This window comes from Rana temporaria, chromosome 7 (genome assembly GCF_905171775.1).
Source record: "Rana temporaria chromosome 7, aRanTem1.1, whole genome shotgun sequence".
Taxonomy (NCBI): Eukaryota; Metazoa; Chordata; class Amphibia; order Anura; family Ranidae; genus Rana; species Rana temporaria.
The window spans coordinates 189,177,689-189,194,177 of NC_053495.1; the positions used below are offsets into that span (position 1 = coordinate 189,177,689).

A 16,489-nucleotide genomic window follows, 5' to 3' on the forward strand; every position below is an offset into this window, starting at 1 on the left:
AGATGAGGATGTCACTTGCCACTAGATGAGAATGTCACTTGCCACTAGATGGGGATGTCACTTGCCACTAGATGAGGATGTCACTTGATTAACATGTAACATGGCTGCAGAGTAATGGCAGCCAGGCACAACGCCGTCAGCCTCTGCAGGTGAAACACATGCAACGGAGAGAGGGCGGGCAGTGAGAGATGACGTCATTCTCTCTCTGAGTCGTGGCTGCACCCCCGTGTAGAGCAGCATTCGCGGCACTGAAAGTAAGGGCGGAACAGCGGCGCGGGCAATGAGAGATGACGTCATCTCTCGCACCGCTGACATTACTTGTCTCCTCCGCGGCCCGGCAGCAGAAGCGATACGGCCCGGCGTTGGGCCGCGGACCACAGGTTTTAGACCTCTGGGTTACGGGACAAAAGCTTCTATACTCAACTGCCTAGAAACGACTATAAACCACCCAGTGTACATGGACAGATAAGATAACATAGAGGAGAGTTAAAAAAAATGCCCAACTGCTCCTAAACGTCCGTTTACCAGCAGCAGTGTACATGAGGCCTTATTAAGAGCAGACCTTATGCCCCGTACACACGATCCGAAAATTGTACGAAAATTTACGCTTTTCGAAGCGATCGTATGATAATCGGATCGTTAGTACAGAGCTTTCGAGAGCCGATCATGACAGTTCATCCGATATTTTTTTATCCGCCATGCAGAGAAAAAAGAAATTGTACCATGCCAGATCGTACGATTTTCGTTTAATCAGTACAGCTGTCTTTCGAAAATTCAATACAAATGCATTACAACGCATGACATCGCAAATTTTTATTCTGTCGTACGAGAATTTTCATGACTTTAGTAAACTGATCAGATTTGACGTGAGATTAGCATGCAAAAAAAAAAAACAGACGATCATTCGTCCGATAATCTCATTGTGTGTGCGGGGGGCATAAGTCATATCCTCAGAAAAGAGCCCTTTCCAAAATAAAAATAGGTAGATTCACACACAATAGCCTAAACTTGCGGCGGCGTAGCTTACCGTGTTTAGGATACGCCGCCGCCGTAAGTTAGCTAGGCAAGTACATGATTCTCAATGTACTTGCCTGCTATGTTACGGCGGCGTAGCCTAAAGCGGGCGGGCGTAAGGGCGCCGAATTCAAATGTGTGTTAGGGGGGCGTGTTGTATGCTAATTGTGCTTGACCTTACGTTTTTTACGTTTTTTTTTAACTGCGCATGTGCCGGGCGCCTACATTTCCCAGTGTGCATTGCGGCTAAGTACGCCGCACGGGCCTATTGATTTCGACGTGGACGTAAACTACGTAAATCCCGATTCACGGACGACTTACGCAAACGATGACTTTCAAAAAATAAAATTTCGACGCGGGAACGGCGGCCATACTTGACATTACTATTCCACTAGGGCCTAGCTCTAACTTTAGGCGGCCTATCTCTTACGTAAACGGTGTAAAAGTACTGCATCGGCCGGGCGTACGTTGGTGAATAGGCGTATCTCCTCATTTACATATTCTACGCCGACCGCAATGGAAGCGCCACGTAGCGGCCATCCAAAATATTGCAATCTAAGATAGGACGGCGCAAGCCGTCGTATCTTAGATATGTTTAAGCGTATCTCTGTTTGAGCATACACTTAAACATAAGTCGGCGTAGATTCTGAGTTAGGTCGGCTTATCTACTGATAAGCCGGCCTAACTCTTTGTGAATCTACCTAAAAGAGCGGACCTTGGATGGAGTGTATGGTCCGCTTTAAGCCTCGGAGTGCTCAGCATGCCGTGGCTCGGAGGGAAGTGTGCCTTCGCTCTTGTAATCATCATTTTTTCTTGTAGAGTGTTTATTTTCCTATGCTTGTAAATCAGATTTTATATAATTAAATCCATCATGAGGCAGAGACCACAGAGATTCTCAGGGAAGATGCCAAGCCAACTCAATAAAGAGCCTCATCCAGCTTTTTGGGTGCCAACTGGAAGGGATCGGGCAGAGCTGTTTCTCAACAAGAGGTTGTGTAATCCCAACAATGTAGGCTAAAAAGCACAGAAAATCTTTCTACTATGCAGAAAGAATAAAATGAATTAAAATAATAAAATCTTAGTGGGTCAGTGGTTAACCGCTTCAGCCCTGGAAGAATTTACCCCCTTCCTGACCAGAGCACTTTTTACAATTGGGCACTGCGTCGTTTTAACTAACAGTGAAAATTTTGAAAAAAAAACACAATGGCCCGGATTCAGAAAGGAGATTCAACGGCGTACCCCCAGATACGCCGTCGTAACTCTGAGTTGTGGGGTCGTAACTATGCGACTGATTCAGAGAATCAGTTACGCATAGATTTCCCTAAGATCCAACCGGCGTAAGTGTCTTACACCGTCGTATCTTAGGCTGCATATTTACGTTGGCCGCTAGGTGGCGCTTCCGTATAGTTACGCGATGAATAGGCTAATTAGGTAGATACGCCGATTCAGAAACGTACGTCCGGTCGGCGCATTTTTTTATGTTGTTTACGTTAGGCTTTTTCCGGCGTAAAGTTACCCCTGCCATATGAGGTGTAGCCAATGGTATGGACGTCATTTCCGCATCGAGTTTTGAAAATTTTACGTTCTCTGTGTAAGTCGTTAGCGAATCTAAAGCAATGACGACTTGCGGCGTAATTTCGAGCATGTGCACTGGGATGCGCCATTCGTAAAATACGTCAAATAGGTGGGGTCACAGTGAATTTGCATAAAACACGCCCACATCATCCCCATTTGAATTAGGCGGGCTTACGCCGCCACACATACGTTATGCCGCCGTAGCTAAGGGCGCAAGTTCTTTCTGCATACGGAACTTGCGCCCTAAGTTACGGCGGCATACCGTATATGTGATACGTTACGCCGCGCCGACAGATACTTCAATGTATCTGAATCCGGGCCAACATTTTTTCCTCAGTTTAGGCCGATATGTATTCTTCTACATATTTTTGGTATAAAAAAATATATATATCGCAATGCGCGTTTATTGAAACGTTATAGCGTCTACAAAATAGGGGATAGATTTTTGGCATTTTTATTATACTTTATTTTTTTACTAGAAATGGCGGCGATCTCCAATTTTTATCAGTACTCAGATATTATGGCGGACAGATCGGACACTTTTGACACATTTTTGGGACCATTCACATTTATACAGCGAACAGTGCTATAAAAATGCACCGATTACTGTAAAAATGTCACTGGAAGGGAAGGGGTTAACACTAGGAGGAGGATCATGTGTTCCCTCACTGTGTTCTAACTGAAGGGGGGATGGAACTTACTAGGGTAAATGATAGATAGCTGTTCATACTTTGTATGAACACACGATCAGTTATTTCTCCCCTGAAAGAACCGGGATCTGTTTACACACACAGACCCCGATTCTCGCTCTGTCACGAGAATCGGCTCCAGGGGGTGGCCACAGGGGGAAACGATGTAACATATCGTCGTTTCGCCCAGCCGTACCATGCTGCCGCAGTACAACTGCAGCGGCTGGTCGGCAAGTGGTTAAAGGGTAACTGAATAAAGCACTTGCCTCAAAAACTTGCAGCGGTGTAACGTAAATTAGATAGGTTACGCGGATCTAAAGATCCGCTCACCTATCTGAATCTGGCCCCTAGTGTTTAACCCCTTCCCTGCCAGTCGCATTTATACAGTAATCAGTGCATATTTATAGCAGGGATCGCTGTAAAAAAATGTGAATGGTCCCAAAAATGTGTCCGATGCGTCCGCCATAATGCCGCAGTCCCAATAAAAATCGCAGATCGCCGCCATTACTAGTAAAAAAATAAAATAAATCATAATTATGTCCCCTATTTTGTAGGCGCTATAACTTTTGCGCAAACCAGTCACTATACGCTTATTGCTATTTATTTATTTTTTTTACCAAAAAAATTTAGAAGAATACGTATCGGCCTAAACTGAGGGAAAAAATAAACTTTTTTTTTTTTTCAATTGGGATATTTATTATAGCAAAAAGTAAGAAATATTGGGGTAGATTCACGTAGGAGAGCGCATCTTTGTGCGGGCGTAACGTATCCTATTTACGTTACGCCTCCGCAACTTTGACAGGCAAGTGCAGTATTCACAAAGCAAAGTTGCGGCGGCGTAGCGTAAATAGGCCGGCGTAAGCCCGCCTAATTCAAATGTGGAAGATGTGGGCGTGTGTTATGTAAATTTATTGTGACCCAGCGTAATTGACGCTTTTTACGGACGGCGCATGCGCCGTCCGTGAAAGTATCCCGGTGCGCATGCTCCAAATTAACCCACAAAAAGCCAATGCTTTCGACGTGAACGTAAATGACGCCCAGCCCTATTCGCGAACGACTTACGCAAACGACGTAATCGACGGAAAATTTTACGCGTTCCCGACGTCCATACTTAACATTGGCTGCACCTCATATAGCAGGGGTAACTTTACGCCACAATAAGCGTTACGTAAACGGAGTATCTGTACTGCGACGGCCGGGCGTACGTTCGTGAATAGGCGTATCTAGCTGATTTACATATTCTAGGCGTAAATCAGCGTACACGCCCCTAGCGGCCAGCGTAAATATGCAGTTAAGATACGACAGCGTAGGAGACTTACGCCGGTCGTATTTTAGCAACATTTAAGCGTATCTCAGTTTAAACATACGCTTAAAGTTGCGACGGCGCGGATTCAGACTTACGACGGCGTGTCTTTTGATATGCCCGTCGTAAGTGTTACTGAATCTAGCCCATTGTGTTTTTTTTCAAAGTTGTCGCTCTTTTTTTGTTTATAGCACAAAAAATAAAAAACGCAGAGGTGATCAAATACCACCAAAAGTTTGTGGGGGAAAAAAGGACGTCAATTTTGTTTGGGAGCCACGTCGCACGACCGCGCAATTGTCAGTTAAAGCGACGCAGTGCCGGAAGCTGAAATTTTGCCTGGGCAGGAAGGGGGTATATGTGCCCAGTAAGCAAGTGGTTAAAGTTCATGTGCATGTAAAGGCAGGCGTCCCAATACTTTTGGCAATAGTGCATGTTACACTGCCCACGATTGAATTTGCAGTAATAGTGAAAGAAAATGATTGTTTCTTTTTAAGAAACGCTTATTCCTTTGTTATGACAACCGGAAACAAGGGTTTGGGTGGACGGCTAACATATGGTGAGGCAAGGAGAGGCACAGAGGTCACTTTGGAGGTCCCTGGGGTCCAGCCTGAGGACGGTGTACAGGAAGATCAGGAGCTGTGTGTAGCACAAACAGATGTTGCCGGCAGCAGCACAGAGACACCAGCCTGCTATGTGACCTTTGCAGAATCGGTGACTCTGGAATTCCACACTGCCCCATTTCCTGTCTGCCAGACAGACATCCTGCGCTTTGACTGCGTGCCAATACAGCTGCACAAGCTACGGAGGGCCTGTCCCCCTTAATATGTCTTCCAGATACCCCAATACATTCACAGGCCATGAAGAAATCATTTTTAAACACGATCCGAGTTTTCATAACACCAGCAGTTTCTATAGGCCTCAAGCCTGCGGATGTGTGAGACCTGCAGGTATATTTCTGCTCTCAGGATAGACAGCTGCCACGTATAGAAGATCGTAGTAATGAATACCCCCATATGTGGGCTTACGTCGCTACATGCTTAACCACTTACCTACTTGGGCTTTTTTTTTTTTAATGGACACCGCGCCGGTCCTGAGGAGCTGCGGGCAGGAGTTTTTAGCGAGGCCTCGGCCTCGGCTTCGGCCTAAAAACTCCTGCCCGCAGCTCCTCAGGACCAGAGCGATGTCAGCGCTGGTCTGAGGAGCAGCCGGCAGGAGTTTTTAGCGAGGCCTCGGCTTCGGCCTAGTCTGCGTGTCCAGCCCCGCGGACTAGGCCGAAGCCACGACCTCGCCGAAAAACTCCTGCCCGCAGCTCCTCAGGACTGGTGCGGTGTCAGCGCCGGTCCTGGGGAACGGCAGGCAGGAGTTTTTAGGCGAGGCCATGGCTTCGGCCTAGTCCACGGCATCCGGCCTCGCGGACTAGACCGAAGCCACGACCTCGCCTAAAAACTCCTGCCCGCAGCTCCTCAGGACCGGAGCGCTGTCAGCGCTGGTCCTGGGGAACCAGGAAGAAAGCCTCGAATTACTGTGTGGAGTTACAGACAGAAGAACAGGAAGTGAGGATTTCTCAGAAGAAATAAGGACATTTAAAAGCAAAATGGAAGGATGAGGTAAGTGAAGGAGGACTGCACTAAGGTAAAGGAAGCTATTTAGGGGGGGAAAAAATCCTTTACAACCCCTTTAAAGGAACCTATTTAGAAAATAAAAAACGAACCTTTACAACCCCTTTAACAAAATAAAGGCAGACATTTATTTTTTATTATTTTTATTTATTTTTTATAATTTAGTTTTTCTACGCTTTTTTTGTTCCACCTTTATTGCTTTTGCAAGGAGGATTACAAGCCCCCTATGTCTCCATGACTCTCTCCACGTTGCAGATAGAGAAAGAAGCTGTGTGTTAGTGGGCGTCCTGACTCTCCTGTAGACCAAGAGAGGGGGGGAACACGACACTCCACACCAGGGAGAAAGCCTCACATTACTGTGTAGAGTTACAGACAGAAGAACAGGAAGTGAGGATTTCTCAGAAGAAATAAGGACATTTAAAAGCAAAATGGAAGGATGAGGTAAGTGAAGGAGGACTGCACTGAGGTAAAGGAAGCTATTTAGGGAAAACAATTGTACCTTTACAACCCCTTTAAAGAACATCATTAATGCTTTGCATGAAAATGTGGAAGTGTCTGTTTTTATTTTGCAAGGTGTAAAGCTGGAACTTCATTTTAAACCGCAGAGAGAAGAAAGTGTTAACAGTGAGCCCCATGGAGTTCCCGTGTGGGTTGAGATGGAAGCTGTGCACATGTGAAGGCCAGGACCGTGCTGTGGTTTCACAGTACACTCTCCAGCTGTGAAAGAACACATCCCCATCGCTGATTGGAACCAGCCGCCTGCCAGGCAGCACGTCAGTGAGCACATTGCAATCCTTAGCAAGAAGCGCGTAGTGTTACTGCATTCTGCTTGGACTGTAGGGGGGAGATTCACAAAGAGATACGACGGCGTATCTCCTGATACGCCGTCGTATCTCTGAGATCCGACGGTCGGATCTATGCGACTGATTCATAAGAATCAGTTACGCATAGATCTCCCTTAGATCCGCCAGGTGTAAGTGACTTACACCGTCGGATCTTAGGCTGCAATCTCCCGCCGGCCGCTAGGTGGCGCTTCCATTTGTATACGCGACGAATATGCAAATGAGGAGATCTGCCGATTCAGAAACGAACGCCCGCTCTTTTTTTTTTTTTTACGTCGTTTGCGTTCGGCTTTTTCCGGCGGAAAGTTACCCCTGCTATAGCAGGGGTAAGTGCGGCGTATCCCATGTTAAGTATGGCCGTCACTCCCGCGCCGAGTTTTGAATTTTTTACGTCGATTGCGTCAGTCGTTCGCGAATACGGCCGGACGTAATTTAAGTCGAAACCAATGACGTCCTAGCGACGTCATTTGGAGCATGCGCACTGGGAAAAATCGCGGCCGGGGCATGCGCAGTACGATCGCCGCGGGGACGCGCATGATTTAAATAATACACTCCCCCTTACCTCGATCTGCTGGCGCAAGTTTCGAGGTAAGTGCTTTCTGAATACTGCACTAGCCTCGCAAATTTGCGCCGGCGGATCGTAAATCAGATAGATTACGCGGATCTAAAGATCTGCTAATCTATCTGAATCTAGCCCTAGGGATGTATCAGGACTGGCCACATGCTGCTCCCCTACAACCTCTGATTCCTCCTGTATTGAATCGTCACTTCACAATTAGGTGCCACTTTATGTTGGTCCATCACATAACATCCCAATAAAATACATACAAACTTGGGGTTGTAACATGAAAAAATTTGGAAAATTTCATGGGGTATGAATACTTTTTCAAGGCACTGTAAATCCTGTATAATAATAATAACCTCTGAACAGGCAGCATGGTCAGGGCCAGGCCTGGACGAACCTTCACGAATTCTAAGCACCAGCTGCAGAAAGTTGGGAGCCGGTGTCCTGCCGAGAATTGTCCCCCGGCGGATAATGCCTGCTCTGTACGGCGCATGGCGCCGCACATGCGCAGTACAGAGCATAACAGACCTCTGAAAATACCCGAAGATGAACACAGATGTGACTCCTCTGTGCACGGCGCATGCACAATGAGCGCTGCTCGCTCCACTCTGCAAGGGGCGGGTGTATACGTAATATACTGTGTAAGGGGCGGATGGCTAAAGCAAGGGACGCCCTTGGTCCGGGGCTGAAGTAGTTAAAGGAACCTATTTAGAAAATACAAAAATTACCTTTTCAACCCCTTTAAGGACCGAGCCTCTTTTTGAGATTTGTTGTTTACAAGTTAAAATATTTTTTCTTTTGCTAGAAAATTACTTAGAACCCCCAAACATTATATTTATTTTTTATTCTAACACCCTAGAGAATAAAATGGCGGTCGTTGCAATACTTTCTGTCACACCGTATTTGCGAATCGGTCTTTTTTGGGGAAAAAATACACTTTTTTTAAATTTAATAAGACAACAGTAAAGTTAGCCCAATTTTTTTTTATATTGTAAAAGATAATGTTACGCCAAATAAATTGATACCCAACATTTCACGCTTCAAAATTGCATCCGCTCGTGGAATGGCGACAAACTTTGACACCTAAAAATCCCCATTGGCGGTGTTCTACAGGTTACCAGTTATCAGTTACAGAGGAGGTCTAGGGCTAGAATTATTGCTCTCACTCTTAGGCCCCATACACACGATAGAATCCATCCGCTGAAAAATCCCAGCAAATGGGTTTCAGCGGATAGATTCTATGGTGTGTACAATCCAGCGGATCTGTTTCCGCGGATTTTTCTCCCATGCGATGGATTTCCAGCAGATAAATATTTGAAGACATGTCTTCAAATCTATCCGCTGGAATCCATCCCAACGGATTGATCCGCTGGTCTGTACAGACTCACCGGATCCATCAGTCCAAAGGGATCCCCCGCATGCGTCGTAATGATTCGACGCATGCGTGGAATTCCTTATATGACTGCGTCGCGCACATCGCCGCGTCATCATCGCGGCGACGGCACGACACGTCATCACCAGAGGATTTCGGCGCGGATTTCGATTCGATGGTGAGTACACTCCATCGGATGGAAATCCGCGCAAATCCTCTGGACCGTATCCGCGGATAAATCCTCTCGTGTGTATGGGGCCTAAGGCCCCGTACACACGAGAGGATCGATCCGCTGGAATTGATCCGCGGACCGGCTCCAGCGGATAGATCCCCTGGTGTGTACGATCCAGCGGATCTGTTTCCGCGGATTTTTGTCCCCGGGGATGGATTTCCAGCGGATCAAAATTTCTTGACATGCTAAAAAATCGATCCGCTGGAATCCAGTCCAACGGATTGATCCGCTGGTCTGTACAGACTCACCGGATCAATCCGTCCGATTCCATCCCCCGCATGCGTCGTAATGATTCGACGCATGCATGGAATTCCTTATATGACAGCGTCGCGCACGTCGCCGCGTCATCATCGCGGCGACGGCGCGACACGTCACCGCGGACGGAATTCCGCAGGGATTTTGATCTCATGGTTAGTACAACCATGAGATCAAAATCCCCCGGACCGTTTCCGCGGATAAATCCTCTCGTGTGTACCCGGCCTTAGTGCTTCACGTCGTCTTCCTATCAAAAACACCAACTCCACACTGCGCCTGTGCGGCCTTTCATTAACACACGATAAGTGCGGTGGCGAGTGAAGTTGGTGTATATGATCTATTCAGGGGATTATCGTGTGTTAATGAAAGGCCGCGCAGGCGCAGTGTGGAGTTGGTGTTTTTGATAGGAAGATGACGTGAAGCGCTAAGACGTTCTCGTGGACGTGCACGCGCATGTGCAGTACACTCGATTGGAGAATTTGATAAGTTGGAACTTATGACAGAACACCGGCGGAAACAACCAGAGTTCGGCTGGAGGGGTCCCGCCCCTGATAAAAGTGATCCCGCGGCGAATCTGCCGCTGAGACCACTTTAACATGAAAGAGGACTGCCGGCTGTTTTTTTCTAAATAGCGGGGATATAGCAGATAGCTGCTGCCATAACAACGATATTTCGTGTTAACGGAAAAGGCGAGATTATTAATAAATGTGTTTTCACCCTAGATGTACGCACTTTGTAGGTTGCGACGTTACAGAACACGAATCAGGTTTGGTTGAGGAACATAAAGTGAAAACAGAGAGAACAATACAAAGCGGAATGAAGACGATTACATCACTCAGGATCAGTGAACCTCCCCCGCTAATGTATCCGCCATGGATCAGAGATCTTCATAAACAAGGTAAAGCCTCGTACACACGATCGGATTATCCGACGGGAATTGTGTAATGACAGGCTGTTGTCGGAAAATCCGACCGTTTGTACGCTCCATCCGACAATTGTTGTCGGATTTTCCACGGACAGATGGGGGATAGCGTGCTTTACATTTTTCTGACAACAAATGTGTGATGTCGGATTATCCGATCGTGTCACCCCAATCTCACTCTCGGCTGTCACCCCAATCTCACTCTCGGCTGTCACTCCAATCTCACTCTCGGCTGTCACTCCAATCTTACTCTTGGCTGTCACTCCAATCTCATCCTCAGCTGTCACTCCAATCTCACTCTCAGCTGTCACTCCAATCTCACTCTCAGCTGTCACTCCAATCTCACTCTCGGCTGTCACTCCAATCTCACTCTCGGCTGTCACTCCAATCTCACTCTCGGCTGTCACTCCAATCTCACTCTCGGCTGTCACTCCAATCTCACTCTCGGCTGTCACTCCAAACTCACTCTCGGCTGTCACTCCAATCTCATTCTCGGCTGTCACTCCAATCTCACTCTCGGCTGTCACTCCAATCTCACTCTCAGCTGTCACTCCAATCTCACTCTCAGCTGTCACTCCAATCTCACTCTCAGCTGTCACTCCAATCTCACTCTTGGCTGTCACTCCAATCTCATCCTCAGCTGTCACTCCAATCTCACTCTTGGCTGTCACTCCAATCTCACTCTCAGCTGTCACTCCAATCTCACTCTCAGCTGTCACTCCAATCTCACTCTCGGCTGTCACTCCAAACTCACTCTCGGCTGTCACTCCAATCTCATTCTCGGCTGTCACTCCAATCTCACTCTCGGCTGTCACTCCAATCTCACTCTCAGCTGTCACTCCAATCTCACTCTCAGCTGTCACTCCAATCTCATCCTCAGCTGTCACTCCAATCTCACTCTTGGCTGTCACTCCAATCTCATCCTCAGCTGTCACTCCAATCTCACTCTCGGCTGTCACTCCAATCTCACTCTCGGCTGTCACTCCAATCTCACTCTCGGCTGTCACTCCAATCTCACTCTCAGCTGTCACTCCAATCTCACTCTCAGCTGTCACTCCAATCTCACTCTCGGCTGTCACTCCAATCTCACTCTCGGCTGTCACTCCAATCTCACTCTCAGCTGTCACTCCAATCTCACTCTCGGCTGTCACTCCAATCTCACTCTCGGCTGTCACTCCAACCTCACTCTCGGCTGTCAAACTCACATGGCTTTCATACCTGTTCCATATATCTGTCCGTCCAAATCTGATTCTACACCCGCCATCCCTCTCCAGTCCAGACATTCAGGCTGCATTCACACCTGAGCGTAGCGTTTTCGGTTGTTTTTTCTGGCGTTTTGCCGCGCGTATTCACACGTATTTGCGCGTTTGCATACAACGTTGTCCGACGTTTTTGAACTTCGTTGTTTTTTATTTTAGCCAATAGGAAAAATGATCATCTTTTCATCACTTGTTGCTATGTTGGTAGATTTTTTTTATCTTCTGCCTGGGTGAAACGTTCTATTTCACAGAACAGATTAAAGCGACAAAACGCCCGTAGAAACGCTAGTTGTCACGCTAGACGCTTGAATCGAGCGTTTCTATTAGTTTCTATGGGAATTAGTTTCTATGGGAATACAAACGTTCAAAAACGCCCAAATCCACACGATTTGCACGACAAAAAAGGGTCCAGAACTTGTTTGAGCTTCAGGCGTTCGGCGTCAGGCGTTTTGGAGTGGAGATGTGAACCATGTCCATAGGGAATAATGGATTTTTTCCCCTCCAGCGTTTTTGAGTGTCGCGCTTCAGGCGACAAAACGCTCAGGTGTGAATGCAGCCTCAGTCTAAGGCTGCATTCACACCTAGGCGTTTTCACGCCAGACGCCCGCCGCTATTACAGCCTGCAATACGCTGGAGGGGTGATTTTACATTGTCGGCAATGGAGATGGTTCACATCTCCACGCCGAACGCCGAAACGCCTGAAGCTCAAAACAAGTCCCGGACCCTTTTTTTCGGGCGGCTTCGGCGTTCGGGCATAGCCGACAATGTTAAAATCACCCCTCCAGCAAAAAACAAGGCTAAAAACGACGCGTTTTGGCGCCGCAAATCGCGGGACAAAATGCCTATTTTATGTCGCCGCAATACGCCGCAAATCACCTACGCAAAGGTGTGAATGCAGCCTAAGGTGATTTGCGGTGTATTGCGGCGACATAAAATAGGTGTTTTGTCCTGCGATTTGCGGCGTCAAAACGCGTCGTTTTTAGCCTTGTTTTGTCGCCTGAATCGCGACGCTCAAAAACGCTAGAGGGGAAAAAAAATACATTATTCTCTATGGAGATGGTTCACATCTCCACTCCAAAACGCCTGACGCTCAAACAAGTTCCGGACCCTTTTTTGTCGCTCGAATTGGGCGGATTTGGGCGTTTTTGAACGTTTGTATTCCCATAGAAACTAATGGAAACGCTCGATTCAAGCGTCCAGCGCGACAACTAGCGTTTCTACGGGCGTTTTGTCGCTTTAATCTGTTCTGTGAAATAGAATATTCACCCAGGAAGAAGATAGAAACAATCTACAAACATAGCAACAAGTGATGAAAGAGATGAGCATTTTTCCTATTGGCTAAAATAAAAAACGTCGAAGTACAAAAACGTCGGACGACGCTGTATGCAAACGCGCAAATAAGCATGAATACGCGCGACAAAACGCCGGAAAAAACAACCAAACGACCTACGCTCAGGTGTGAATGCGGCCTAAAGGAAAGGAATGGGTGATGTGATATGAAAAACTTCTTGGAGAAATACATTGTAGCGTCATTCCTTTTATTACAATTATTTGTATCAAATACTGGATCCAGCTTGGCACAATGTCCTGCCGGTTATCTGCCGTGCTGGTTCCAGCTATCGTGGAAGTTCCAGCGCATGTGCAAGCTGATGTGCTGAGATGGTTCCAGCTATCGGGAAAGTTCCTTCAAGGACTGCGCAGGCGCAAACTTGCTGACGGAAATCTCCGAACGGCGACCGGCATCCAGGGGATTTCGAGGTAAGTGGCCACTCCGCTCGCTAGGCCTCCTGGCTCTTTTTTTTAACATCCTCCAATCCACTGGGATGTTAAGGAATGAGCCTGGATGGCGCGCGAGGTTCGGAGATTTCCCTGAAGGAACTTCCCTGTTAGGGGAACAATAAGGACAAGTCACCGGCCATACACTATACGAAAAATCGCCCAAACCCATTTTTCGAAAAACTAACATTCGGCCGTGAGCGCAAACGATGGCGCCATCGTGTAATGACCGATAAATCCTTCAGAGGACATAAATAAATAAACTTTTTTTTTTTTACATATACCCGGTACAGACGGGAAACACATCAACCTTTTAATTTATTGTTTGTTTGGCAGAAAATTCCAAACTTGTCCATCGTTTTTTCGGGTCAAAAACGTCCCGACGATTATCGATTTTGTGCCCAATAACTGTCCGAAGAACGAACTGTCTGAATGATCGAATTTTGGGCGATTTCGCATATAGTGTATAACCAGCATAAGTCTGTACAGAATATCTCACACCTGATAGGCCGTGTCGCTCCGATCTCACACTCAACTGTCACTCCGATCTCACACTCAACTGTCACTCCGATCTCACACTCAACTGTCACTCCGATCTCACACTCAACTGTCACTCCAAGTCACTCCGATCTCACACTCAACTGTCACTCCAAGTCACTCCGATCTCACACTCAACTGTCACTCCGATCTCACACTCAACTGTCACTCCGATCTCACACTCAACTGTCACTCCAAGTCACTCCGATCTCACACTCAACTGTCACTCCAAGTCACTCCGATCTCACACTCAACTGTCACTCCGATCTCACACTCAACTGTCACTCCGATCTCACACTCAACTGTCACTCCGATCTCACACTCAACTGTCACTCCGATCTCACACTCAACTGCCACTCCGAGTCACTCCGATCTCACACTCAACTGCCACTCCAAGTCACTCCGATCTCACACTCAACTGTCACTCCGATCTCACACTCAACTGTCACTCCGATCTCACACTCAACTGTCACTCCAAACTCACACTCAACTGTCACTCCGATCTCACACTCAACTGTCACTCCGATCTCACACTCAACTGCCACTCCAAGTCACTCCGATCTCACACTCAACTGTCACTCCGATCTCACACTCAACTGTCACTCCGATCTCACACTCAATTGCCAATCAGATCTCACACTCTGTCACTGTCACTTGGCTTTTGCTCAGCTTTCCTCCTCAGTTGTCACTCCCATCTCTCAGTCAGCTGTCACTCAGCTTTCCTCCTCAGTCTCCCTGATTGGCGGATGTCTCGGTCAGTATTAGTGGATCGGCCGGTGGTCTCTTACCTTCAGGATCCCGGCCATGTCCCCGCCGATCCTCCTCGGTGCAGATCCTCCGCTCACACTGCGGCCATCCGAGCAGCAGAGGCCGCCTCACCCCCCTCCCTCCCCGGCCAGCCAGCCAGACACCTCCCCGGTCACATGGGGCTCCGGCTGGGGGGTCTCAGCATCTTCTCCGCCCGAACCGCCGCCAGCCCATCCCCCCAATGTCACCCCCCAGACCCCCGGGGTACGGCGAGGGGGCGGAGCGCCGACAATAGAGCACCGAGTAGAACTGTCCTTCCCTTCCCCGGTACCGAGACCTCCTCCCCTCCTCTTATACACCCGCTATACCGGAGTCTGTCCGTCCTCCCCTCCACTATTATACACCCGCTATAGCGGAGTCTGTCCGTCCTCCCCTCCTCCTATACACCCGCTATACCGGAGTCTGTCCGTCCCCCCCTCCTCCTATACACCCGCTATACCGGAGCCTATCCGTCCTCCCCTCCACTATTATACACCCGCTATAGCGGAGTCTGTCGGTCCTCTCCTCCTCCTATACACCCGCTATACCGGAGTCTGACCGTCCTCCCCTCCTCCTATACACCCGCTATACCGGAGCCTGTGCCCGCTCTTCACTCCGGTATATACTCCCCTATACCAGAGATATATACCTCCCAGCCCGGTACAGAGACTGCTCTCCGGTATATTGAGGATTATTACCAGAGACCTCCCGTCCTACACCCCGTATATACCGGAGACCTCCCGTCCTACACCCCGTATACACCGGAGACCTCCCGTCCTACACCCCGTATATACCGGAGACCTCCCGTCCTACACCCCGTATATACCGGAGACCTCCCGTCCTACACCCCGTATACACCGGAGACCTCCCGTCCTACACCCCGTATACACCGGAGACCTCCCGTCCTACACCCCGTATACACCGGAGACCTCCCGTCCTACACCCCGTATATACCGGAGTCCTCCCATCCTACACCCCGTATACACCGGAGACCTCCCGTCCTTCACCCCGTATACACCGGAGACCTCCCGTCCTACACCCCATATATACCGGAGACCTCCCGTCCTACACCCCATATATACCGGAGACTTCCCGTCCTACACCCCGTATACACCGGAGACCTCCCATCCTACACCCCGTATATACCGGAGACCTCCCGTCCTACACCTCGTATATACCGGAGACCTCCCGCCCTACACCTCGTATATACCGGAGACCTCCCGTCCTACACCCCATATACACCGGAGACCTCTCGTCCTACACCCCGTATACACCGGAGACCTCCCGTCCTACACCCCGTATACACCGAAGACCTCCCGTTCTACACCCCGTATACACCGGAGACCTCCCGTCCTACACCCCATATACACCGGAGACTTCCCGTCCTACACCCCGTATACACCGGAGACCTCCCGTCCTATATATGGGGTGTAGGACCATGTTGATGGGGACAAGGGCCTCATCCCCACAACCCTTGCCCGGTGGTTGTGGGGGTCTGCGGGCGGGGGGCTTATCAGAATCTGGAAGACCCCTTTAACAAAGGGGACCCCTAGATCCTGGCCCTCTTCCTATGTGAATTGGTAATGGGGTACACTGTACCTCTACCATTTCACAAAGGAAGTGTAAATAGTTAAAAAAAAATACACACAGACAAATGAGATGAGAAGATCCATCCGTCCAGAGTGCAGCAGGCGAGCTCCAGAAAAGAGGGGGGACAGAGTGTGGCCCCCCCTCTCCTGAACC

The 16,489-nt window shown here is 48.5% G+C and overlaps 1 protein-coding gene across 1 annotated transcript in view; it reads right to left on the bottom strand.

The window, feature by feature from the left end:
- ST6GALNAC3 (ST6 N-acetylgalactosaminide alpha-2,6-sialyltransferase 3) overlaps positions 1 to 14,875 on the bottom strand; it is a 365,261-nt gene extending 350,386 nt beyond the window's left edge. The window contains exon 1 of the mRNA XM_040360672.1: positions 14,749 to 14,875. Coding sequence (XP_040216606.1) covers positions 14,749 to 14,766 — 18 coding nt within the window. The 5' untranslated portion in view covers positions 14,767 to 14,875. The remainder of the gene's footprint in view (positions 1 to 14,748) is intronic.
- Between the last annotated feature and the right edge of the window lie 1,614 nt (positions 14,876 to 16,489).